This window comes from Cyphomyrmex costatus, unplaced genomic scaffold (assembly GCF_001594065.2).
Source record: "Cyphomyrmex costatus isolate MS0001 unplaced genomic scaffold, Ccosl1.0 scaffold29, whole genome shotgun sequence".
Classification (NCBI taxonomy): Eukaryota; Metazoa; Arthropoda; class Insecta; order Hymenoptera; family Formicidae; genus Cyphomyrmex; species Cyphomyrmex costatus.
In genome coordinates this window covers 2,607,420-2,632,923 of record NW_017277017.1, presented here as the reverse complement: position 1 = coordinate 2,632,923, position 25,504 = coordinate 2,607,420, and the positions used below count along the sequence as shown (strand labels likewise).

Sequence of the window (25,504 nt, the reverse complement as noted above, 5' to 3'; positions counted from 1 at the left end):
GCGTACACACATTTTAATCCCACGCCCCTATGTGACGTCGCCGTCAAAGCATCGCATTCAGTTTACAAAACAATTACGTAAGCGGGAGACTTTTTTCCAGTATACGAGCGGCACATCAAAGCACGCCGTCATTAACTAACGTCGTCATTAACCCCTCGGATACACGCACTCTAAATCGCTGACTTTCCGTAGACGGCACGCGACGATCAACGTAAACTTTCCCCTTCATCTCCTCGAGAAACTCTTAAACCATTGTAACAGAGATCAAAAAGAAAATTGTATCGCATAAGAGCGATATTACAAGCGTGGCAAAACGATACGCCGCACCACTCAAACAAAAATAGAAATCATGTGGCATGAAGAAGAAAGTACGTCTAATGAACATCTCATCAGTGTTGAAGGAAGCGTAGTTGCTTTCAAACGTCTCGCAAAATAAATTTTTAATAATCGATTTTCCTAACGCTGTGCTCTTTCCGCTCTTAATTTTTCTTTGTTTTCTTGTGCCTACGGTGCAATTTGTAAGCTTTAGACTCTGTATGCTCGATCGCACAATTCGCTCTCTGTCTTCCTATCGGCATCTCTCACTTTTCGCCTTCTCTTCCGATCGTCGAGCCGAGATGGCTGTTTGTTTTCCACGTCCCGACAACAACGAGGGTGGTGCACAATTCTTAAAGCCATGTACACAAACGCGTTACGCTGTCATGCGTGTGCGTTTCCGCACACATGCACGTACGAAGTACGCACGTACTATATGGAATGACCAAGGAAGGAACGCTCGCGTGCTGCTATCCTGGTTAGTAAAGAACATTTGACTCTCTTTTTCTACCCTTCTCCCTCTCTTTACTCCCAACGTCGCCCTTTCACTTTTCGTCCGCCCCATTCATCGAGTTCATCCACTCTTCCAAGTCCCTTAATTAAACCCTGAAGATTGTCTGCAAAAAGGACATCGCCCGCTATCCCTACATCGCTGAACATTACGAATGAGATGGAGGGCAAGAGAGATAGTGGGGAGGACGATCATTGGTGGAAGAAACGTCTGTTGGACACTGTATAATGGTAATTTCTTGTTGGTTTTAATCAAGAAGTTGCGCGATCGAAATGGGCATCGTGGGTCAGCTTTCAGTAGCGTTAATAATCATAGCTATTGTTCTTTCCAATATCAAAAACAAAGAAAATGTAGGCTTTGCCTAGACAGATTAACTGGACTCGTAATATTGAGATGCGCAACATCTTTAGTATGTTAATTGTTCAGAGTAAAAATGTGCAAATAATTGAATAAGTAATGCAAGGAGAATGCATTTAAAAACATTTAATACAAATATAAAATTACATAAATTTACTTTTAATATAAAATTAATGTAACATTAAAATAAATTAAAAAATAATTTCATAGCGCATTAACATTTGATTATCGCTATATTACTTTAGAAGGAGTCGAAAATGATTTTTTATTATTGTACACAATTATTTATAAATATAGTATTATAATGAACATATACTTGCTGATCATAATATTAATGGAAATAAACTTAATATATCTCCCAGGTCAAGAACAAATTGAGCTATACTAGTTGTTAAAAATATATATAAATTTATTATAATAATAACACCGGTATATACGGAAGTTTTTTAAGAATTCGGTTGCGGCTGTTAAGGACTCTGTGAAGTCGAAACTTTCCGTATATACCGGTGTTATTATTATAATAAATTTATATATATTTCTAACAACTAGTATAGCTCAATTTGTTCTTGACCTGGGAGGTATATTAAGTTTAATTTGGAGATTTGTTTGAGCGGATATTAATTTAATTTAATGGAAATATCTTAAAAAGTAGGATTAGAAATATAAAATGTGCGAATGGATAAACGGAGCCCAGTGTAGAGCTCTTTTCGACTCCATGAACGTGAGTGTCTAGCGCAAACGCACCCTTATGCCGGAGGCAAAGTGTAGAGGAAAACTAGGCTGAGAGGGAGAAGGAGCGAAAGAGAAAGCAATGAAAGGGGGAGAGGAAGAGGGGCTGAGATAGGAAAGGGGGAGGAAGAGTGAACGCGAGCGTGCGAGAGAGAAGCTGAAAGCTGTGAGGGTGTATACGTGTGAGGGGTGCTAGGGCATCAATCGATAGTTTCCTCCGGCAAAGAAGAGAGGTACGATACGTGCTGACGTAGCCGAATGTCCTCTTCAGAAAAATTTGTCGACAGGTACCGCGAAAAGAAAAGAAAAACAGGTTTAATATAAATTATACGGAATGCCTAAAAGTAATAATAATAACAGCAAATTTTAATCTTGGAAAAATATGATCTTTCTTCGGTAAAGAAAAACCGCGCATCTAAATATATAGGGTGTACCAAACTTCATGTAACACCCGTTAATTTCTGAGATTATTTTAAGACGAAAATTCTAATATCAAAATGTCGAGGTACAATAGCTTTTAAATAAAAAGGGTTTAAAGTTAGCTAATTAAACTGTCTAAAATCCGCGCACTCAAACATGGCACAATAGTGAATTGAAATTCAATTGACTAGCTTTAAATCCTTCTCATTTAAAAACTATTGTAGCCTTGACAGTTTTGATATTAAGATTTTTGTCTCGAAATCATCTCGGAAATCTGTTATTAAAGGATATGTCGAGTACAGTCTGGGACACCCTGTACATAACTTCAACATATTTTAATTTAATCGCAAATACTGTAAAGCAAGCAAATCAACTGATCCAAATTTATTGGATTCTGATTATTACACGTTTACAATGGGCACGAAATTATTTCCGAAAATATGACCTTACTATATATCATGTGTGATGTATATGAATATTTATATTCTACATTACATAATTCACGTTTTGCTATATCGATTTTCTTACGTTTTAGCCCGCGAGATTTTTCTTAGCTTTGTTTTTCACAAAGCTGTGATTAAAATTATCACACTTATATAAAAAAAAAGAAGAAAAAAAAAAAGAGCGAACGACGAACAAAGGATAAACATACATTCGCGGGCGCTCGTACACGAAAAGTGGTACGTCCACTTCGCGATTAGCATCGTAAAATATTCTCAGCTTTCCCGACGGGGTAGTGTCGAGGGGCTCGGGGCCGCTCAGAGCGGTCGCGTTTTATATTGCTTTTCTGTGATCTCGACGAGGAGAGGAGGGCAAAAAGGCAAGCGCGTGTTGGGCGGTGAAGAGGTCGCGGAGTAACGAGAAGAAGAAATCGCGCGGGAGAAGTTGCCGCGGGCTGGCTTTGTAGTTACGGATAAGTTGCGCGTCACCGACAACAGGCACGAGAGACAATTCGTTAGAGAAGCAGCGCGTTCGTTATGATACATTAGGAATCACCGACGGCGAATCGTCGCTCTCTTCCGTAAAGGGCGGTACAGAAAAATTGCAAAGCTCCTCCAATTGCTTTTTATGTAATATTTGGTCTTCAAATGGCAAATGCGTGTAATGAAAAATTCATCGCACATTTTATATGTCACTGGTTTCTATAATAAAAATGTAATAGCACATTTTTACCTTTTAATATTAAGTATCTTGCTCGAATAAAAATTCAATTTCAATATCGGAGTCAATATAAATTAGATAAAAACTTTTTTGTTTGTTATTTTTATTCATAATTGGTTATTTTTCCCTCAAATTTTGACAGTTATCATGTCCAAGGAAAATATAGTTAGCTAGAGTATACAAGGTGACAGAAAAGTTTGGCCATAAAGTTTTGCATTTACAAAATCATTAATAAACCGATATATTTACAAAAAACAAATTTCGAGCTATAACTATATCCTGTTAATATCAAAACTGATAATTAACATATAAATTAGCTATTTTCAGCTTTGATACAAGCTTAACAAGGTATTTTGGAAAGATATATAGGTATCAACAATGACTACGAATTTTTTCAGATAAATCTTCCCAGGAAGCCAATTAAGTGATTTTCAAGTTACTAACCGATGAAAATCTTTTAGTACAGAGTATATTTGGTATCAAGTAAAATATAATTAATATTTCAAAGTTTGTTCTTTTAATATACATTACTATTATCTTTCTTTAGTGTTTCATCGTACGGTTCCAAATATCTCACTATTTTGCTAGAGAGATCGATAACTACCAAAAATAACAAAACTAAACTTGTAGCGCGTTTTCTAAATGACTCTCCTTTGTCGAAGATTATACAACAGTTTTACAAAAAATCGATTGTCATTATGAAAATTTATGCTGTTTTGTAATGCAGTCTTTAAAAATAGATTATCAAGTCTGACGAAAATATCGTTCAGAAAGACGAAAGAAAATCGACGCGCACACTTAAAAGGAAAAGTCATTAAAATGTTGAAAATGAGTGAGTAATCGGAAATTTTTTCTTATCGGAGAGCCTAAAATTTAGTCAAAAAGTCGGAGTCTCTCCAACCGAAAACGGGAGAGATAACAACCATAATTATATTATTCAAGAATCAAGCTGACGTTATTTCTCTTCGTTTGATGTCATTAATATCATTTTGACATCAAAATGACAACAAACAACTTGTTATGTAGGTAATGATTTGATAAACGTACGAAATTTTGTCACACACAAACTTTCTCGTCACCCTGTATATTTGTCAATATTGTATAATAATATTTGTGCATGTTCCGGCAGAGCTGATTCCTGAATGATAAACAGATTTTTTTTCCTCGTTCTCTCTTACTCTCAATGTCTTTCACCTTTTTGCATCGTCGCGCGATGCAGTCATTCTTAAAATGCATGAATGTGCTTGTAGCACGTGCGCACGCACGCACGCACGCACGCATGCATGCATGCATGCACGCACGCACGCACGCACGAGTCCCTCGAAAAATAAACCACGAGCTTCTTACGCCGTCGCCGTAGCATGACTTAATTAATAGGAAAGAGCGAGTAGCGTCGACAAAGTCCGTCTTTGTCGAGGAGTTCGCGGCACTGGGTCAATAAAGAGCGCCGCCGAGTAGACGACGGTGTTTCACTAATTACGTGAGCGTCACTCGCTCGGAACAACACCATCGGCGATCGCGGTATAATTGAATGAGGCGAGGACGCAGTGCGATAATAAATTCATTCGGATTCGCGTTCGATCGACTCGCTCTACACGTCCGGTGACTAATCGTCTGTTTGAATACGCTTGTACAAGGCATTAAGGCTCCTTTATGCTACACGGCTTTACAACGACGACCTCCTCAATGGACTTGCATTAATATGTATCTTAGGCTCTTAATATAAAATGTATAGTCTTCAGAATTTTCAGATTAAAATAAAATTGATATAAAAATGGATTTTATTAATCTCTCTCAAGTGAAAAGTGCATTTCTATTATAAAATACATAACGATATTAAAATAAATATCGATTAGTATATAGAAATATATATAATGATTTATTTAATTATTTCTATAGGTATAGTTTTGGATCAACAGTTCCAGCTTATCGTCATTTTAAATTGATTAGATTAGACACGCGATAATATCATATCAAAATGGAGCAGCGTATTTAAGGCTTTAACATCGCGCGAATCGAATCGATGCGAGTATCGTGTTGCTCGACGGGCGTGCGACAGCTTGACAGATGAATGAACAATTGTTTTACTCTGATTTTGACCATAATGACGACATTGCGTATACACCGGTCGTTAATTTATTTCCGCGCGGAACTTTTTCGTCGGGACGAACACGTTCGTTCGCGCCTATCCGATTATTCGTCAGCGCGTTCTCGCGAATAAATGCAAAATTACGGGACGTTCCCCACAGTAATGTACATGTTCGTGAAATCGGTTGCAATTAACGTTAATTCATTCGTGAAGGATTTAAATGTCTCCGTCGTATGGGGAAAATAAAACGGAGCCAATCATAGACTTCTGTGTCTTCCTCGGCGATAGCCGACGAAATCGCGTTCCCCGCTTTATCGATGACCCTTGAAAATATATAGCTACTCGCCAAATAGATCCCTCTATATATCGTCGCAAATGGAAAGTAGAGTGATTCGATAAGCGTGCTGCAGGTAAAACTCGGAAATAGCGGCAATATATTTTCATGTTTTAACGCGATTTCAATGTCTTTCTTATATTTCTGCATTCTTGTGTTCCTGCCGCATATTCTTTAGAGCATGACAAAGGATATGAGTGCTAAACGATACTAATTGTTTCGTGTTAACAGCTTAGAGAAAAACTAACGGCTACAGGAAACATTGCGTGCGGCTCTCTATAATTGAAACGAAGTCCTTGCTCGGTATCAGCATATCTGCATACAACGTCATCGAGTGCACATGTTCGATATGATTCACGGTCACGGTAAAATCGTGAGCAGTTTGAGCGAACAGAATTATCGAACGAAATACTAATATCAATACACTATAATTATATTTCTAATAATGGAACAGAATTCAACCATCAGTTTTATCTTTAATGAATGGAGTAATTATGAGATGATGCAGTCACACACAATGTAAAGTGATCTCGATAAAATAAAGTTACTGTCTGAAAAAGACAAAGAAGGAGAGAGAATGTAAATTAAATTACTCAACCATAATTGAAAGTACTACGCACTTGTGTGTATTAAAAAAATATATAAATAGCAAGGAACGAGCAAAAATTAAGATAATTTTAGTAACTGAACGTCTTAATTTTTGCTCGTTCTATAATCTTATTTTACTTTAATTTATATATTATTAAACTTTAGCACACAATTGGATCATTTGTGTGTTTTTTTGCACATTTCTTTTTCTTCCAAAAACTAGGAGCATCGAGTAATGAGTTATAACATTAATATACAATTTTTTATACTACTCAACCTTACAAATACTTTCTAAAGATGTTAAAGTTTATGTAAGAATTTTATTTAATAATATTTGTTAAAGTGATGAAAATTAATCTGTGTGGGACACGAATGGCTCATCGTTTGAAATACTTTTGTATTGTACCTAATATCACATTATATTAAAACATTATTTAATCGACGCAGAAAATTAGAATCTCAATGTACGGATGCGTCCGCGACCGAAATTAAAGTAGAAACGCGGGCAATGATTCGTGTAATTAACGGTATAGAAACTAACGGCAGAAATCCTAGCGAGCCGCGGATTAATCGAACGACGACACGTACGTTCGATCGAGCGTGAAGGAATTATCGTAAGAAGAAGCGTGATCGTGAACACAAAAAAAAGAAGTGAAAAGAAAAAGAAAAAACGACCGGTGCTCATTCATCGTGGGAGTTCGTTTAACCCCATTCGCGTGAGTTTCCTCATCAGCCGCCGTGTGGTGAGGATTGCGAAACCGAACGAGCCCGTAGGCCGAAGAAATCCTTGCGGCAATCTTATCGGCGAGACGGCGAATCGGAGTATATATACCTACCGAAATGAGCACGGCGTGCGGTGGCGGTTCGATAATGGAATGCGCGAGACGATGTCATGCATGTATCGACGGACGTCGGGGCGAGACGTCGATCGTTAAATCATCTAAAGGGTCGAGAATAACGTGCCGGGTGCTGGGAATGAGGAAATGACCCCAGTAACGAGGCGAGACGACAACGAGGCAGAAGTTGTCAAGCCTGGGCTCCGGTGACACCCACCTTGCCAGTGGACCACTCCTCTTGGCTCGCTGGCCGAGGATCTTCTCGACCACGGTGACGTTGCCGCTTCTTGCTGCCTCGAGCAGCTCCTGGTCCTTGCCCATGGTCCATTTACACCGCGATCAAGCCGCGATGTTTGCCCGCACACTTGTCAATTTGTGTTTTCACTACGATTACTCGCGTTTCATTGATCCAACGTGGCCATCTTGGGCGAACTGACGCGCCGCCGTGCGGCGGTCTCGCGAAGCTAATTCTTCGATGAAATGCATCATAAGCGGGAGCGAGACGACGCGGGCGTTCCTCCGTACGGCTTATGAATGGAGCGAGCGAGATGGCACGTATCGCGCGTATCGCCACGAACGAGCACGAGCTCGTACGGCCGAGTGTCAAATGACAGCTGTTGCGTCGTACGCTGCTACTCCGTCGCAACGAAAACGCCGGTTCACACTTGGACAGTAACTCGAGCGAGTGAATACGTAATACGGGATGTGCGCTGACATGAATCCAACTGTTATCTTTCTATTAGTTTTGTCATTATTCGTCGGTAACGAGACGGTGGCGTTAGAAAATACGACTACCAAACCCGGTAAGCGTACATAACCTCAATATTCAGCAAACTTCTCATGAAATTGTAAACATTGTTTTTGAATAAAACTTAGGGCTGTATTCATTGTCCATTCTTATTTTAAGGTCTTAAATAATGTCTTAAGATGCTAATACGCTCTCTGATTTATTCATAACATCCTAAAACTATACTTAAAACAGTCTTAAAACAGTCTTAAATTTAAGAGTTAATTATGAATATCAGCCTTACAACATATTAATAATATACAGATATCTGGATATTGGAATATATTCTCATTGGAAATGTATCAATATAATACATTTAGTCAATTATTTAAAATATAGATAATACCTACATATCTGCTCCTGTTATCTGTTCAAATATATAAATCATATTTAGGCTCGGTTTTACTATTTACACCTTTCTTTAATTCTAAGAATACTGTATAAATATATGAAGTCTATCTGAGCCAACACAGGATGTATGTAAAGTACGATAAGTAAATTTATTAAAAGAGATGCATATATGTGTAAATATATATACATTTATAGATTCATTCATTGGAGCCCAGTTTGAATGTTCAATTTAATCTAGGAATATTCTCCAAATTAGAAAAAGAGAAAGGGGATAAATTAAACCGAGATTAAAGTTATTTTTGCATTAGTGAAATCGAGTTTTAGGTATTTGAATATTATAACATATGTTAACACAGTGTTAATTAACCAAAATTAGTAATATCAAATAAGTGCATACATATTTCCTAAATTGTCCAGGTAATATCTAAATATTTGTAATATTAAATACTAATCACATTACTCATGATATATGGATATCTAATATATATTCAGGTTAATCAAATATAAGTATTCGATTAACACCTGATAACTACTTGAAACATGTGAATACCTTAATAATTTCCAAAATGTGTAAGCAATTTATGAATATTTGTATGATCGTTTACTATTCTAGATATATTAGTATTACAAAATAATATTATAATATATATATAAGTATTCAAATACACATTTTCTTAAATATACAAGTAGTCTCTAAAAGTAAATCAGTATATTATTAATATTATTACTAACTTCAGTGCTGCACTTATGACTGCAATTATCAGTGTATATTTAATGTAATGATACACTGATTTTTCACTTTTAAAAGTTATAATTTCTACAGATTGAATGTTCTAAAATCTGAATCGGTATATTATTATATATTGTAAAACACAAATATTCTCTGATACATCAGTTATAAGTGTAGAGTGTAACACTGAAGTCCGTGGGTGCTTTCCAACAAGCGACACGGTGTGACACAGTGTATCAATATATCCTTGTTGTTCGCCAATGTTGAACAAGGATGACATGATCACTGTATTGTACTGTGTCGCTTGTTGGAAGGCACACACTAATTCACTTTTAAACGGTAGAAGTAGACGTACTAAATAAATCTGAATATCGGCTCTATGCAAAATTTATAAGTAAAACTTTAATATAATTATAATACTTTAATAATTATAAAATTAAAAATATATTTTAAAAAAGAGCTATAAGCCATAAATAAACATATTATAATGTACAAAGTTAAAAATTGGTCAAAATCGTCAAAAAGATAAGTCTGTAAGACTAAGTTTATATTATGGACTTATCTTTTTGACGATTTTGACCAATTTTTAACTTTGTACATCGATGCTATCATGGAGTGCATTTTAGTCAACCAAATTTCTTGAATTCACCGAATATATTTATCTATAAATGTCTTATTTTAAGTATGTAAATTGTAAGTTTATTGTTTTTGCTTTTGTTATTAAAAATTACTCGATCGAAGTCGAAACGCGTTTAACCGGTTTAATATATTTCATATGTCTTATTGTAATTTAGATACTGTAATATATTTATTTATGGTTGTAGTCCTTTTTTGAAATATATTTTTAATTTTTTAATTATTGAGCCATTTATTGATATTGCTTTTGATAATTATGTTTGCATATTATTTATAGACAAAATGGTTTTTTTAATATAATTTTTTTTTAATTCTTACTCAAGTTGATGATGTACAGCAAACGATAATTTATTAATCTAAGATTGATATAAAATATATTGAAATTATTAAGACACAGGAAAAAATTATAAAATCGGAAGAATTGTTTAAATAAAAAGAGACATTATGATATGATTATTTGAATGTAAAGTGGATTCTCCTTATTTTACAAAATTTGATTTTTTCAGGTCTATATGAAGTTCAAATAGTTTGAATTTTTACAGAAAATTTTGAATGTATTTAGATATTGTCAGATTTAAAAGTTTCTTTTTTATGAACATGTCATGTGTGATCACCTTCTCCTTAACAATAGTCTTGTGTTGATTCTGTCTTCATGAATTTATCGCGAAAACCTGTCCTCTGCTTCATAGATATCTCTTTACAAACTTCTTAAAGTCATTCTTAAATGGTAACCACGAAAATTTTTGACAACGCTTTGCAATGTTTTTCGTTAAAAATTCCGGAATTCACATTATTCATTTGTTAGAGGGTCGTCCAATACAGAATCCAATACTCCAATACAGTAAGAGAATTAGTACAATATTTTGTTATCCACATCTTATATCAACACTATTAATGATTAAAATTTTATTTTAATAAATTTTTTAATAAATTAGAGTACAAAATGTTATTGGCAAGAAACTTTTGCTCGCTACTGTACATAATATGATAGTACATAATATAATAAACAATTAATTGTAAACGAAAAGATCGCGCCAGTCGTAGCAGCAATTGTTTTACAACTTTAGTACCCATTTAAGAACAAGTTGAAAACTTACAAGAGATGATATTAATTACAATAAAATTTCAAGTAAAGCTCACATATTATCATCTTTCGCTATATTGTTTATTTCCCTTTATTATTTATATTTTCTTAATAATCGACATTTACATATTCATGATACGTAAATGAATCATAATGTTTATTATTTTAATATTATAAATTATAACACAACGGTTCTAGATGTTTCAGAATATTTTTTTTATGAGAGAGAGAGAGAATAGGCAAATATTTTTATTATTTTGACAATATAAATAGCAAGTGTAGCGAATAGTACAAATACTTAAATAATATATAAATAATATCGACTGGATATTTGGATACATCAGTGTTATTATCCATGTTTCGAATAATGTAAATGTTTGAGTAATTGGATTCCATTCAATTTATAACTCTAATATATTCCTACATTATATGTCAATAATTGCGATCAATAAATAAAACTAATCTATTGTTTTGGAAAAGTTAAATCTGATTTTTTGAATTTACACACAAGTTATTCGTAATTGTTATTTATTTAATTGCCTTTATTTCGCTTTGCTTTATTACAAAATAAAACTTTATTATAAAATATATTATAGATATTTTTTAGAGAGAGAGAGAGAGAGAGAGAGAGAGAGAGAAAGACGTCTATAGATATGTATTTTTGTGTTGCTTTATATTTAGTACAGGGTTATCTGTAACTCGCTCATGTCGCGTTACAAATTAGATAAATAGCTCTAGACATAAAAACATTACAGAAATGTTTAATTTCTCATATAATAATAAAGTAATATGTAATTATCGTAATTATTTTCATTAATATCGACGTTCGATGTATTGTATTGCAGACAACATGGAGATAACCATATCTTTATTGAATCATCGTGAGAATGACGCATTTAAACAACGAATAAATTTAGCCCCATTTAATCGCTTAAATATTACTGTGAGAGATGTTCCATTGGATATTTGGTTTATTGTTTTACAAATTCATACATTTCAATACAATGCAACGTTATCTTACGACAAAGCACTGCTTGATAAAGTGTCGGACAGAAGTTTATTCGGATCAAACATTGGTCTGTATTTAAAAACGCACGATGTAACAACTCCAATACAGGTTTTCTTGAAGCATGAAAACTTGTATAGTATCGATGCATTGCTCGTAATTGTCACATACGGTCAAAATGGTAAGTATATACAAATAATATTAATAATATGTATTTCTGTTCTTTTCACACTTTTCTTTTCGAGCAACATTTATTTATGGAATTAAATTTAACGCCGACACAATACTGCCTATTAATATAATGTAAAATTAATGGCGCTATGTGTATATAAAGACAATTGCAAGATAATATTTACGTAATAAAGATCGAAAAATTATATGCCGTATTAAATTAAATAGCCGTGTTACATTAATCGCGATAGCATAAATAAATCGCAAATTATACCAAGACGCATTAATTTGTGGCGCATCTCTATTATCCGTCACGCGTAAATGGGTTAAATAGCTAACCGTTTTCGACGGCGAGCGTAATGGCAAAATTGGATGAGTATCGAGAGAATTCATCGGCGTTGTTCATTGGTCGATTGTTGTTCTCTGCAGCGCCGGTACCGGGTGGTTGTAACATGGAGTTCGATATCAAAATATCGCCGTATCAAAAACTCTATGCAGAAAACGGAATGATATTAGTAGACACGCAGCCAGCATCAATTCTTTTCTCCAACGGTTCATCAATTTCCTGTGAAAAAAACCCAGTACAACACAAGATGTACCGTCTTTATCTGCCTAGACAGGATTTTACTCCAGATACATACTTCGATGTGATCACGAGAATGCTGACTGTGCAAGACATTGTGCAGAACGGCGACGAGGTATCTCATAATATTAAACAGATAAAATTTCAGTCTCATATCTATAAATACAAGTATTATATAGCTGATATCATACAATTTGATATTGCCTTATGGTTATTATTTCCGCTGATATTATTCCATAATAATATACACGCACCGTAGTTGTAGCAATCTACAAGGATTTACTAACTGCTAACAGAATAATTTCTTGCTTATTTACTGTTCGCAGAATGCATCTTTACATACTGATTGATAATAATTTTGTTAAATGGGTTATCTTTGCTGATTTTATATACTACATTTTTTAGCTGATTTTAAAAATGAAGTTAGAATTTATCCTATGACCTTTAATTTTTCATAATTGATGTATCTTTTTTTAAAAACATTTATATTTCTTATACATTTTTGTCTAAAAATTATTTATTTTATAATATAATGAGTATAAAATTACGTTACATTTGGTAGTTATTAGTAGGATATAAGTAGAGAAACATTTTAATATATATTACTAAAAAATGTTCTGCTTGCCTCAAATTTGACAAACAGATTTGAAATCAGCGCAAAAAATATTATAAAATCACTATAAGATCAATCATTTCACTATAACAAAAGAAAAGTGAAATTTTATCAAATAGTGAATTATTAGAAAATATCAATTCATAATATTTATAAAATTTTTAAATGCATGTTACTTAAAAAATTGTTTTTCTCATAAATTCATCAAGCAAGTTTTAAATTAGGATAAAAGATACTATGAAGAACACTTTCAGATTAAGTCAACATTAAAAAAGTGAATTTTTGTCGATCAGTGTAATTCATGATAAAAAAGAATTAACGTATAATTAATATTTTTGATAGATACCAGCAGGTGCTCTTACGAGTTCTATGAGACGTATCTACAGTGCGTACACCGGCACAGGATCAGTGTATGCCACAGTTGCTACTTATGAAAATTACTCTTCAGCTTACGTCCCAATTTTGACATACGCTTGCAGTCCTTTGCTCTATCCAAAAAGTTGTAAAGTTTTAAGTATGTTTTAACTTTTAAAAAAAACTATTATTCTATAATTATTCTATAATATATTCTAAACTAGTACACAATTTTTGTACATAAAATAATATATGTTTGAGAGGCAAAAGCATTAAGAAAAGTTCTAATACAGTCCACTGCAACAGTAAATAACAAATCTTATATTTCAACATAATAATAAATAATTTTTGTGCTTATTGAACTATTTAAAACGTCAATGTTTTTATTTTAAAAAAAATATCAGGAGACGCGGTAGTGTCTCCAGCCATGTTCAAAAACTTACACTACAAGTCTCTTATATATATATCACGGTAATAGAATAGTTGTCTTTTTTTTAATGAGGTCATATTGTAAAATTTGAATTTTTTAAACAATAATTGTTATCTTTCCAAATACATAAATATCTCTCGGATATTATAACTTAGTAAAATCACATATTATGTGTCTCATAAAAGATTTATATAATTATTTTCTATTTTGTGTCATTTTTTCAGATGACGTATTCGCACATATAATTTGCGCACTGGTTCTGATAATAGGTTGTCTATCCATTATTATAGGGCATAAATACCCTTTTATAGATCGTTTGTTACCGAGCTGTATGATAGGTGGTATTTTCGGCTACATTATAGCACTGAGTACCAGCGATTACAGCATCGCAAGTAATCATATATACATTAATTTTTATCGAAACATTCTTCATGAAATCATGTATATTTAATACGACGTATCTTTCGAGAAGACACACGCGATTTTAATGATTCTTGTCTCTTTCAGTCAACGTTCTGATAGGTTTGCTATGTGCTATAGCTGTAACCATATTAGCAATCTTAGGCGCTTGTACGTTATTACGCAATATATCATTGGGATTCTTATGCGCGTGTATCGCATACCTCTATGCTCCAGGTACGTACCATATTTTGATCAAAACTGCATGGCTTGCAACGATATTGAATAAAAAATATATTAATTGTCTCGGTCTTGTTTCTAAAGAATACTTTTTGTATTTTTATATAATTAATTATAGTATAGTTAATTTAATAAATCACAAATAAAGGTCCTAAACGGTCGAGCTGGATCTTTGGTGCTTAAATAATTTCATGGGGTAATAAGCCACTGATAAAAATTATGTACATCAATGTCTACTAACTAATGCCTAGTAATGCCCAATTTTTATATCCACTAATGCCCTAGTAATGCCAATTATATAATGCCTTAATAATGCCCATTAGTGTCGTAGTAATGCATAATCTCGTACCGCTTATCATATAATAATATACAATTCTCTTTAAGTAATGCCCAGTAATGCCCCAAATTTATATACCGTAATGTCCTCAGTAATTTATCCTATAAATAGTTCCATGTGAATTTATATATATCCAATCCTAACAGAACAAGAACAGTAGTATGCAAAATTAAATTGACAAGCAATTTAATAATGATGCTCATAAGTATTTTAAAATATGTTAATAACATGATGTTGACAAGCATCAAATCTGTGAATAATTTTATTGTGAAAAAATTATATTTTTATAATTAATTTACGTCTCAACTATCGCGTCCAACGCTCCTAGTCTCACAGTATTAACGCGTTACTAAATGCAACACGGAATACAGTAAACACGAAAGGATAGGGAAACGAAGGCGGGAATCGTAGGTAGCCTCTCCACGCCGCGGTGCTCGCGAAGGGCTGTTGCGAATTATAGGAAAATAATGAAAGCCAGGCTTAAAAGCAGAGGGATAGAGCCGCACTGCGCCGCCACCCCGAAGTTAGTTCGAGTTTGGCGAAGGGATGAGAGGCGCACAGTCAGTTTCTCCCCGTAGCTTCTATCAATGCTGGCCGCTCATGTGGAAACCTCGCCCGCCGAATCCCCCATGCAGAAGCGGCATGGCGCATTCACGTTGCCTCCCACCTTTCTCACCATAACGCCGCGAGACTACCCTTCGTCTACCCTCGCACGGGCACAAACGCAAAAATGCGCCCGCCACAACCGCCGCCACCGCGCGGAATACGCGTGTACACGCGTGCGATACTCTAGGGTCTACCCTGTCGACGAAACTCTCACGTCATAGTATAACCAGCTTGGAAGATTCGCATTTACCTAATTGTGTCCCCGTTTATTTATTCTGCATCGGGACCTATTTAGATTACGCGATGCGTGCATGCGCAACTGCACAGGAGCAGCGATTCGGACCCAATTCTATCTCGTCGACAGATGATCGCTATTTACCCTGAGCCGACCGCTTTCACCCCGCACAGCGTAAAACGGATGATTATGATGTATCTGGGTGTCTGTTAATTAGACAATCGAAATTTTCACACGCTATATACATTGAAATTACAGCGACAGAAATACGGGAAATATTAGATTGTCAGTTTATCATTTTCTCTTGGTTCATATTAATGTTTCAATGATTAGGATCTGATTCCTAATAATATTTCGAATATTCTAACTCGATTTCCCACTGGTAACTTATTACCGTTTTCTTGTAGCGTGGATGTTTTATGTTGTGGAGCAAAATTGGTTATTCTGGCCTATGTTCATAAGCCTAATAATTACAACAACCACACTTCTGATGACAATTCCCTATGTTGCTGAAATGACTGCACGTGTCCTTTTCGGATCTTGTTTCGTAATTGTTGCGATCGATTATTATACTGGAAGTAATTTGAAATATATCATTATTTCCATAATCAGGAGGATAACTATATCTGGATTTAATTTAGCGTTCGTATATCCTCCAATTCAAGTTACAGGTATGTCTTTGTAACTTTGTTTTATTTATAGTAACTCGATATTATGCTCTATATTCATTCTGTTTTTTCAGATGTAACTTTGATTATAGTCTGGAGTATTCTGATAACAGTACGATTTATTATACAATCGTATGCTTCTTTATGTTGTAAGAAAAAGTTTACAGGATTAAAACATGATACAGAAAGAGTATCTTTACTACTTAACCATCATGATGACTGTCCTACCGAAAGGAGGTTTCGTAACCGGCCTCGATATTATAAACGTTATATAATATTATAAATGGTATAAACTATCATTTGGTGCGTTTCATGCATGATGCGCATAATATATCGTTTATCCTTGTTGCCCACCAAATGTTAAACAAGGACAATTGGTGCATTATACGCATCATGCGCGAAACGGAACGCACCTATGGTTAACACCATATGTAATGATTTTAATATTTTTTTAATATTAATTACTTTACAGTCTCTCTAAAATAATTATATAATAACATTTCACTTCATAATAACATTACTTTGTACAAGTTTGTATAAGTAGGTATAAATATTATACATACCTGTTTTTCTCTTCGTTCTTCACTAAATATTAAAATGTGATATTTTCTTTAAGCAGGGCATAAAATTACAACAATAATGCACAACATTTATGTTGAACGTTTAATTTAACATGCGAACTTTTTTAAATAATTCTTTAATATAAAAATTTTATTTATGTTTAATCATTACGACATTTATTTTTATGTTAATATGCATATACGTACAGTACACTAATTTTATTTTTTTTTTTTACGAAATTGAATTAAAATATAATTAGTAGTTGTTAATTACATAAAGTTGTGCAGCATTATTATAAATATTGTAGTTTACTATAAAGATTATATATATCTGACATTTTTTTTAAATATTTTACAACGTATTATATAAAAATTTATGTAATGTTAGTGTGGAACACTAATTATGAATAAAGAATGTTGATTTGGCATTAAAATGAAATAACATTTATTGAATCGAGACAGTGACACCTAACAGTGGTTCTCTATTTCCTACTACTTACAATCTTAAAGTTAATCACAGCAACAATATTATCTCATTATTCACAACACTTACATAGATTACTGTCGCAATAATATATTATTTTCATTAATAAATTTGTTAATACTCATACACTGTAGTTGTTATTAGTAGTATCATTACAGATAATAAGAAAGTCGCGTAACCACTTCCGCGTAACGTTGGTTGTATAACGATTAAAGCATAATTTCGCTGAAACGCATTTTACATGCATGAAATTGCGGTAACGTTCAATTCGCAAAAGTTTTATGCAAATGCAGATTCACAAAGGTAACATAATAAATGAGAAGTACTTTAATCTACTATTCGCGAAATGCACAGCCTGTTGCAAGTGCAGCGCCTGTTTGCAGAGGATCTTCGTGCAGACGTGTATAATACGCAACCGTTTAGTCAGTGGATACGTATTTAGTTCATCCCGGAATATTTCTTCGAGTAGAGTAATAATATCAATGAACGCGAATGTTTTCGTAATTTATTTTTCGATGTTATATAATCTTATTTTTGCAATTATCCTTCAATTAAGAGAAGGAAGATCAATTAAGTCCAAATACGCGTAAGTATAGAATAATACTTTAAAAAATTAATCAATGAGAAATTTTTTCACCAGGAGGATATCAAGTATTGCAGTCCACTTCGGATCCTTGTGAATTTTTTAAATTCTGGGCGCTTTATATCTTTCTTAGATGTTTAACTCTTTCTCTATTTTATTTTTGAAATTACATATTTATATATATCAGATGACAATATTTATACAGACAACAAAAAATTATAAAATATTTTATAAATTTAAAAATCACAAAGAAAGAGAGAAAGATAGAAAGATTCTTGGTATAAAAGAATTTTACGTGTAAGTTAATATTGAAAAAAATTCTTCAAGAATCTTTCTTCAAGTCGAATGAAATTTCTATAACAAGGAAGTGGTATTGGCTGATTTAAATTTTAAATAAAAGTTGTCTCGAACTGGAGTTTATCAGCGCGAGATCGATTTTATAGCGGCGCCGTTCAAAGATGCACCGAAGAGTTTCCAGCGTTTTCAATTCACGCTGTTTTTTATTTTCGTTTTCTTCCAAAAATATAAATTTACTAATTTACACAGTACACTCTCCATTAAGTGCTCTTCACGTATAAACGTTCAACAAGTTTACACGAGCCCTACGTGACCGTGTAAACGCCGACGAGAAACGAGCGACGCTGCTGGCGTAATTTTACACATACTTCACACGTTACTGTTTAACACAATGTATATCGTCCACGGTTATCTATTGGCTGCTGATTAATTGTAGAGAGCTCGTCACCTACATTTATTACGACACGCATTGTCGATAAAATGATCGTTACGCGTTACCGAGAAAAAAAAAAGGAAAAACGCTTGCAAATATTCACATCCCGACAGAAAATATCAGCACATACAATGCTGTCTCCTGAAAAAAAAAAAAACCCCCTATCGAGTTCTGGAACGATAAAATTTGAAAATATCGAGTTGCTGTTTTCACGCCGTTTTTTCCACACCATACGAATCAGTGACTAATTATTTGACGCGATCGTGCGATGCGACTCAATTACTAAAAAAACGTGCTGCTCTCCCGTTAGGTGGTGATCGAAATGCATCGATTAAATGGATCACGGATATAAACATCCATTGAAATCGCAGTAAGTCCACACAGGTGGTTGACATTTCTTCTTGCGATTTAAAAAAAAATAATCTAGTTTCATGAATAATAGTACAGTCGAATTTTTATTTTCGTGATTTCTGAAATTATTGTTATAAAAATTCCACAATGTAAAGTAATAATATATCGCTCGTAAAAAGATTGTAGCTTTAAAATAAACGCAATAAACGCAATCGCCTTATTCGAAGGATTACTCTTTTAAATAATATTGTACATATGAAATATTATGCAAAATTCCTGTATCTTTTTTTTTTTTTAATTTTGTTGGTGATTAATTTACACGTATCGAGATCTGTTCCAAAACTCGTCTTCAAACGTAAAACTTACGCGTGTTCGACATGTGTTTTCGCGAAATGATGGGTGAATAAATGTAGGCTCAGATCATTTGATTTTATTGAAGTTCTGCTGTTGTAAGTAACGGAGTCATCATTTCGGTGAGGGAAAACATTGAATACACGGATAAGATGTTGCGTAGTTTATAATGTGGATACGTTCGAACGTAACTGGAGAATTCGTCTAACTTAAGTACGTATATATACAGTGATAATATTATTTCTAATGTACAGTACTGGTTTAAAGAGAGTAACAAATGCTATCTTACAATTATCTTTATACAGTATAATCGAAAGAATGTGCTTCGATCGTGTGCGCGACGACGATTAACGAGTTCGATGCCAATAAGATTTCTCGTTACTGCGAGCACCAATATTTGCGATTCGTTTGTAACGACGAATCCGCTTCCTCGGTCCATTAGCTCAGTGATACATTTACATTAATAGCAATAAATACCGACGCAAACGTCCATGCTACTTGCCTTCTTCGGGCATTACTGTGACATTTACGAAATCTTCTCTATGATTACGTCGGTTTATTCTTCACGACCTCATACGTCACTTTATTATGGTAATAAGGATGGTACAAGCTACAGATTGGATTGTCTTAATCTAGAATCGTGTATCTTGGACCGGAATGAACGTTGTGGAGAGACGTGTAAATAAAGAGTTTCAAATCGAACGATTTCGCCTGCTGTCATTGTTCGCAAATGTGTTAAATATAGTTTACGCGAAATTTAAAAAAGTGCTATTCGCGTTTGCTACGTTAAGAAGGATCTGAAACTGTAATATTGCTATTCTCGATAAATCTTGCACACAGATTTTCAGGTTTAAATCTAGCATAATTTGAAATACACGCGTCGATTTTTATTGCGCATCCGGTCGTATTTGCAAAGCGCGATAAATCCACGCGTGAAGAACCACTCACATTAATAATAATGTAATAACAATATTTTTATCGAGTACAACAAACAAATAAACAACAGAAGATATATAAAAAAAAATTACAGATTTTTTTCAAAAGAATTTTTTCATTTAAAAATACAAATAAAAGGTATAATAAAATATATTATAAATTAATATAAATATATATTAAAAAAATTATTTCCTTTATATCTCTGGGATATTTTTCGCGAATAAATTGTCGATCAATATTATTACCAATAGTATTGTTCACGTGAATTATAGGACCGCCACATTCTTTCGAGAGCAGTGTCTTCCGACGCCATATCTGCCGACAGACACGATGGCCGGCCTTGCTGAAAAAAGCCGCCCTCCAGGCAGCTATCAACCCCCACAAACCGTTCCCTCCCGCAACGAAATCAGCCTCATCGAGAGACTACCACCCTAAACTCTCGCGAGAATATATTTCGGCGGGAGCCGCCTACGTGTCTGCGGCTCCCTTTCAATTTCCACGCGGTTCGCGGCCGCCCTTACACGAAGGAAAATATTTGCCGGAAACCGATACAACGTGCGGCAAACAATATGCGCCCGGCGCTATCCAATAAATCCGGTAATAAAGCTCCCCGATACCGAAAAACGAGAGCCGCTGTAAATTTAATGAATGCTCTTGACATCGATCGACTTCGGGGAAACTAAAAGGGAGAATTCGCGCATGTCGGACGAAGTGAAAAATAACTTTTCCGGCACATTATGGCGCTTATTAAAAAAATTCTTTTGTTGCAGTAATTTATCGGCAGATTTATACGAGAGAGAGATCACTTTCAAATTGTGTAATAAATATCTCTCTTAAGGAAATTATATTTTTCTAACAATAACTATAACAATAACATATATATATGTATATATAGTGGTTCTTCGCGCGAAAATCCTCGATGTGACGACAATGGTAGCGTAACGTAAATCATTTACACATACTATCGTGAATAGGTAATTACCCTGCGTGACCCGGGGTCATGCGTATACATCTACGAAATCTAGATCAGACACGAAGTGGAAGATGGGTAAAATGTTCTGTTGGTTCGAGTTCGAATTATAAAACTTATTGTGCTGCCTAAAAAATTCCGCTTTGTGTAATCAGATCACACGTTGGTAAAAAAATCTTTTCAATTTCAAAGAGGATTTAATTGCGACGAGAGCTGCTGCTCCATTACTGATCACCAAAATGCGGGCGGCGTTGGCAAATTTACAAATTGTTCAAGAAGGGGGGAAACCTATCCTATCTCCTAATCCTAATCGAATAGTTTCGTAGATAGGTATTGCCATTCAGAAAATTGACGGTCGTAAACATTCGAGGACGCGAGTTATTAATCCGACATGCGAGGAAATTACACGATTAATGATATTAACTCTACGAACAATTAAATATTGTTCGATCAATCGGAACACTATAAGGTACAATTGCAACGTCATTTATCAAGCATACTATCGATGTTTCTAATAAAAAGCCTTCATCAAGGTTACATTTGTGGATGGAAAACGCGTTCGTTAATAAATAAATGACCGCGAAATTAAACAAACGAAATTCTCCAACTTATAAGAAACCGAGGAAAAATTTCGTACACTCGTATCATCATTCGGAACACACTGTGTTCATTCCACGCACAACCGGCACTAACTGCGCGTCTTCGATGCAATCGGCGTTACGCTGTCGCGCGAACTATCGAATGAGTGAGCTTTCCTCGTATAGCGTCACCGGCGCGTCGGCGACATCAAGCGCGAGGAAACGCCGCACCCTAACGTCTCAGGACAAGGGATCGTTTGCACGACAGTGCACGGGTCACGGAAATTCAGTCGTTTCACTCACTGGTGTCGGAGTTGTGCACGGGGGTGGTCGCCGGTGTGCTGGGGGCCTGATGTTGCGTCGACTGCGTCGGTATCCCGAGGGAAGCGAGGAGCGGTCGTGGCACCGCGCCCGGGGTGGCGCTCGGCGGCGGCGGGCTCTCCTGGCCTACGAGCAAGCTCGCGGGCGGGAACCCGAAGAGCTGGGATCACTGGAGCCTTGGCCAATAGTTGCCTGCCAGGTCCGGGGTCTGCGAGGGAATCTGCACCGGCACCGAGACGCCGGCTGATATCACTCCTGAAACAGTTTGAGATGTCGGGGGATTGAGCGCATTTGCGACGGCACGAGAGCTCTGTCGAGGGTCTGGAAAACGGAACGGGGGAGATAAAAAGTAATTGTAAATGAATGGAGCAATACGGATGGTACGAATGATGGCTTGAACCGTGGCACACAAGAAACAGAAATGTAATTTTCTACACGAAAGAACGCGCCTTGTTGAAGTATCTAAATTGTTGGCTAAATACAGACCTGGAAATAATTTTCCTGAATTAAAATATGTAATTATGTAAGACTGACTAGAATGTTAAAACAGCGCTGTTCATTCTATTTGAAATTTCCATAAAATTAATTGCGATGATCCACACAATAAAATTATTTTAAATTTTTATTAACGTTACGTTATTTAGTTAAATTTTTAGATACGTCAGCAAAATCATTCTTTCGCGTAGGAGTATCAATAGTCTCGAAACTGATGGATTATCCTAGGATAAAATGTAATTGTCTGTTTCGCTTTAAATATCAGTCATCTCGTCTCATTATTATTTAATCATTTAATTTATTTTATTATTTTGTAACACTGCGTGTATCTTCTTAATTAAGAGAATACAGTTTCAGCAACTTGCGACGATCACGACGATCGTTGTTAAGAGAACGCGTCATTAATCGCGTGAAACACAGGAAGACTAATTCGCTAAAAACAACCGAGTATGCATTTACGGAAAACGACATGAAACGCATTCGCGAGTGTCGCCTGCGGCGACGGTTGCATAAATAGGATTCGGTTATGATAGCGCACGGCGGCTTCGCACACTTCTGCAATTTGAATTAAACACCTTAACGAGCTGCGTCTAATCCAATATAAACTTCCCACGAAAACATTTACGCTCTATGGGCCTCGCGTCGTAACTTCGTTCCTCGCATGAGCTATAATTATGGCATAAATGCAAGACGGGTAATTTGGCAAACGTTGCAACGAGGACGCGAGCCATATTTACGTCAACTGTGGAACTTTTATTCAACTAAAAATTAACACATTCAGGAATATCGGAAGTTAATCACGGTACAAATGTACGAAAAAAAAGTGGAATTCTATCCACTTGCACTCCTGAAATTTAATTCAACGATAATATCAATTAAATACATCGAGAGAAATATTTAGTACGTATAATTATTTATTTTGATGATATTGTGACTAGCAAAAACTTTTTTACTCTTCTGTTTAAAAATTGTATTGTTCTAATAAAAATTTGGTAAAGTGTTAACCAACTGAAAAAATTTTGATTATAATAGAGCGGATACAATTTGTAACACTTGTGTTCATGTCTTATTATTACGAAATAAAAATTAACATAGATACTATGTAATGTATTAATTATTGCATACTTAATTCTTAATTTTATTGATGTTAACTTGAGCAGACAATGCTTCTGAAATTTATTGTATAAAAAAAATTTTCTTTTCTTTACCCCCCCCCCCCTTTTTTTTTCCCCCCCCCCCCCCTTCATAATTTTATACCTCATAATTTTATACTGAAGATGGCGAAATTTAAGATCGAAACGTTGATGTACATTTAATTAATTTTGTTACAAACATATATAAATTGCGCTAACAAAACCTAGTGCATGGCATATGCTCGATCTTTCTTATCGTTTACAATTTTTAAATAAAAAGTTCCAAAGTACTAAATATTTCTTTCAATGTAGTGTTTAATTCAAAGGTGATCGAGAGATGCCGAAATTCTTCGAGATGACAATTTCTTGACTACACGACTTCTTAGATTCCGATATTCAATCGCATCTTAGCAATCTCTCTCTCTTTTCAGAATTTCATCTTTAACTTTATCTCCAACGAATACCGTCATCTCGATGTCGAGGGCTTAATCGAATATCCGTGACTCTCTCGTTCACCACGTTCGCCAACTGCGAGGTAAACTCGCGCGGTTACGCTCGTTTCCGCGGTCGAATCCCGCTAACTCCGGGGGCGACTACTTAACTATGAAAACGGCGCCGTTTGAGCCGGCAGGACAGGCGCGGCGCTAACGAGCGCGGTGAAAGTCCTTACGGCGCTCGTGCACGTAAAGCGATTATGATGGATAACCCGCGGCTCGTTCCGCACGTAAGGAGCAGGACCACGCGCGCGCGCGCGCGCGCACGCGGGAAGGGAGGCAGGAGGAATGGCGGGAAAACGAGGGTCGGGGGGAGGGGGAGGATGAAAGAGCAGAAAGGAAGAAAGACGGCCGCGCGAGAAGAGTGTTCGGGACGGCGGCGAGAGGGATAGCGGGGTGGGACACACAGTGCGCGCGTGTTCCGCAGTATATTCCACCATTCCGGCTTGCGCTTCGCTCCGTTCCTGTAGGTACGCCGCGCACCCCCGTATTTCCTCCCCTTTGGGTTCGCACGTTATTGAGCGCTCGCCCAGCCGAGGCGAGACCCAACCCATCCACATCCTCTGTTCACCCCTGTATATCCTCAGGAGAGAGAGAGGAAGAGAGACGCGGAGAAAGAGGCAAAAGGGAGCCCGAGGGAGGGCGACGAGAGGGACGGATAGATGGATAGACACGAAGGAGCGAGCGCGGCCCCCGAGGGTGGAAGGGTACAGAGGCGAAAGGGATGAGAGAAAGGGAGAGAGAAGACGAGGCGACGCGAGAAGAGGCGCGACCCTCCGTGGCTTTCGCTAAACGGAAGACGAGAGGGTGAGATAGTGGAGATAGACGGAGAAAAGGGATAATAGAGGAAGAGAGTCGGGAGAGAGAAAAGAAAGAGCCGAGCGGAGGAGCCAACCGGCATGTAAAAAAGAGAGAGAGAGAGAGTAAGAGAGAGGGGGGGGGGGGGGG

General features: G+C 35.7%; 3 protein-coding genes across 3 annotated transcripts in view; 1 reads left to right on the top strand and 2 right to left on the bottom strand.

The window, feature by feature from the left end:
• LOC108775194 (ankyrin repeat and SAM domain-containing protein 1A) overlaps nucleotides 1-7,729 on the bottom strand; it is a 46,063-nt gene extending 38,334 nt beyond the window's left edge. The window contains exon 1 of the mRNA XM_018541488.1: nucleotides 7,558-7,729. Coding sequence (XP_018396990.1) covers nucleotides 7,558-7,661 — 104 coding nt within the window. The 5' untranslated portion in view covers nucleotides 7,662-7,729. The remainder of the gene's footprint in view (nucleotides 1-7,557) is intronic.
• Nucleotides 7,730-7,970: 241 nt separating this feature from the next.
• On the top strand, nucleotides 7,971-16,917 carry LOC108775228 (transmembrane 7 superfamily member 3). The gene is made up of 8 exons (XM_018541534.1): nucleotides 7,971-8,143; nucleotides 11,774-12,115; nucleotides 12,535-12,803; nucleotides 13,644-13,815; nucleotides 14,310-14,477; nucleotides 14,593-14,721; nucleotides 16,310-16,573; nucleotides 16,645-16,917. Exons 1-8 carry the CDS (start codon nucleotides 8,044-8,046, stop codon nucleotides 16,851-16,853), a joined length of 1,653 nt encoding a protein of 550 aa, XP_018397036.1. The 5' UTR covers nucleotides 7,971-8,043; the 3' UTR covers nucleotides 16,854-16,917.
• Nucleotides 16,918-22,425: 5,508 nt separating this feature from the next.
• The window catches only part of toy (paired box 6 protein twin of eyeless), a 32,492-nt gene continuing 29,413 nt past the window's right edge, over nucleotides 22,426-25,504 (bottom strand). The window contains 1 exon segment of the mRNA XM_018541503.1: nucleotides 22,426-22,689. Coding sequence (XP_018397005.1) covers nucleotides 22,601-22,689 — 89 coding nt within the window. The 3' untranslated portion in view covers nucleotides 22,426-22,600.

Bases quoted from the DNA above. Each gene is read 5' to 3' on its own strand.
- LOC108775228 (XM_018541534.1), top strand. From the start codon at position 8,044: ATGTGCGCTGACATGAATCCAACTGTTATCTTTCTATTAGTTTTGTCA. The intron at 14,722-16,309 runs GTACGTACCATA...GTTTTCTTGTAG, and splicing joins CGCATACCTCTATGCTCCAG to CGTGGATGTTTTATGTTGTG. The intron at 16,574-16,644 runs GTATGTCTTTGT...CTGTTTTTTCAG, and splicing joins TCCTCCAATTCAAGTTACAG to ATGTAACTTTGATTATAGTC.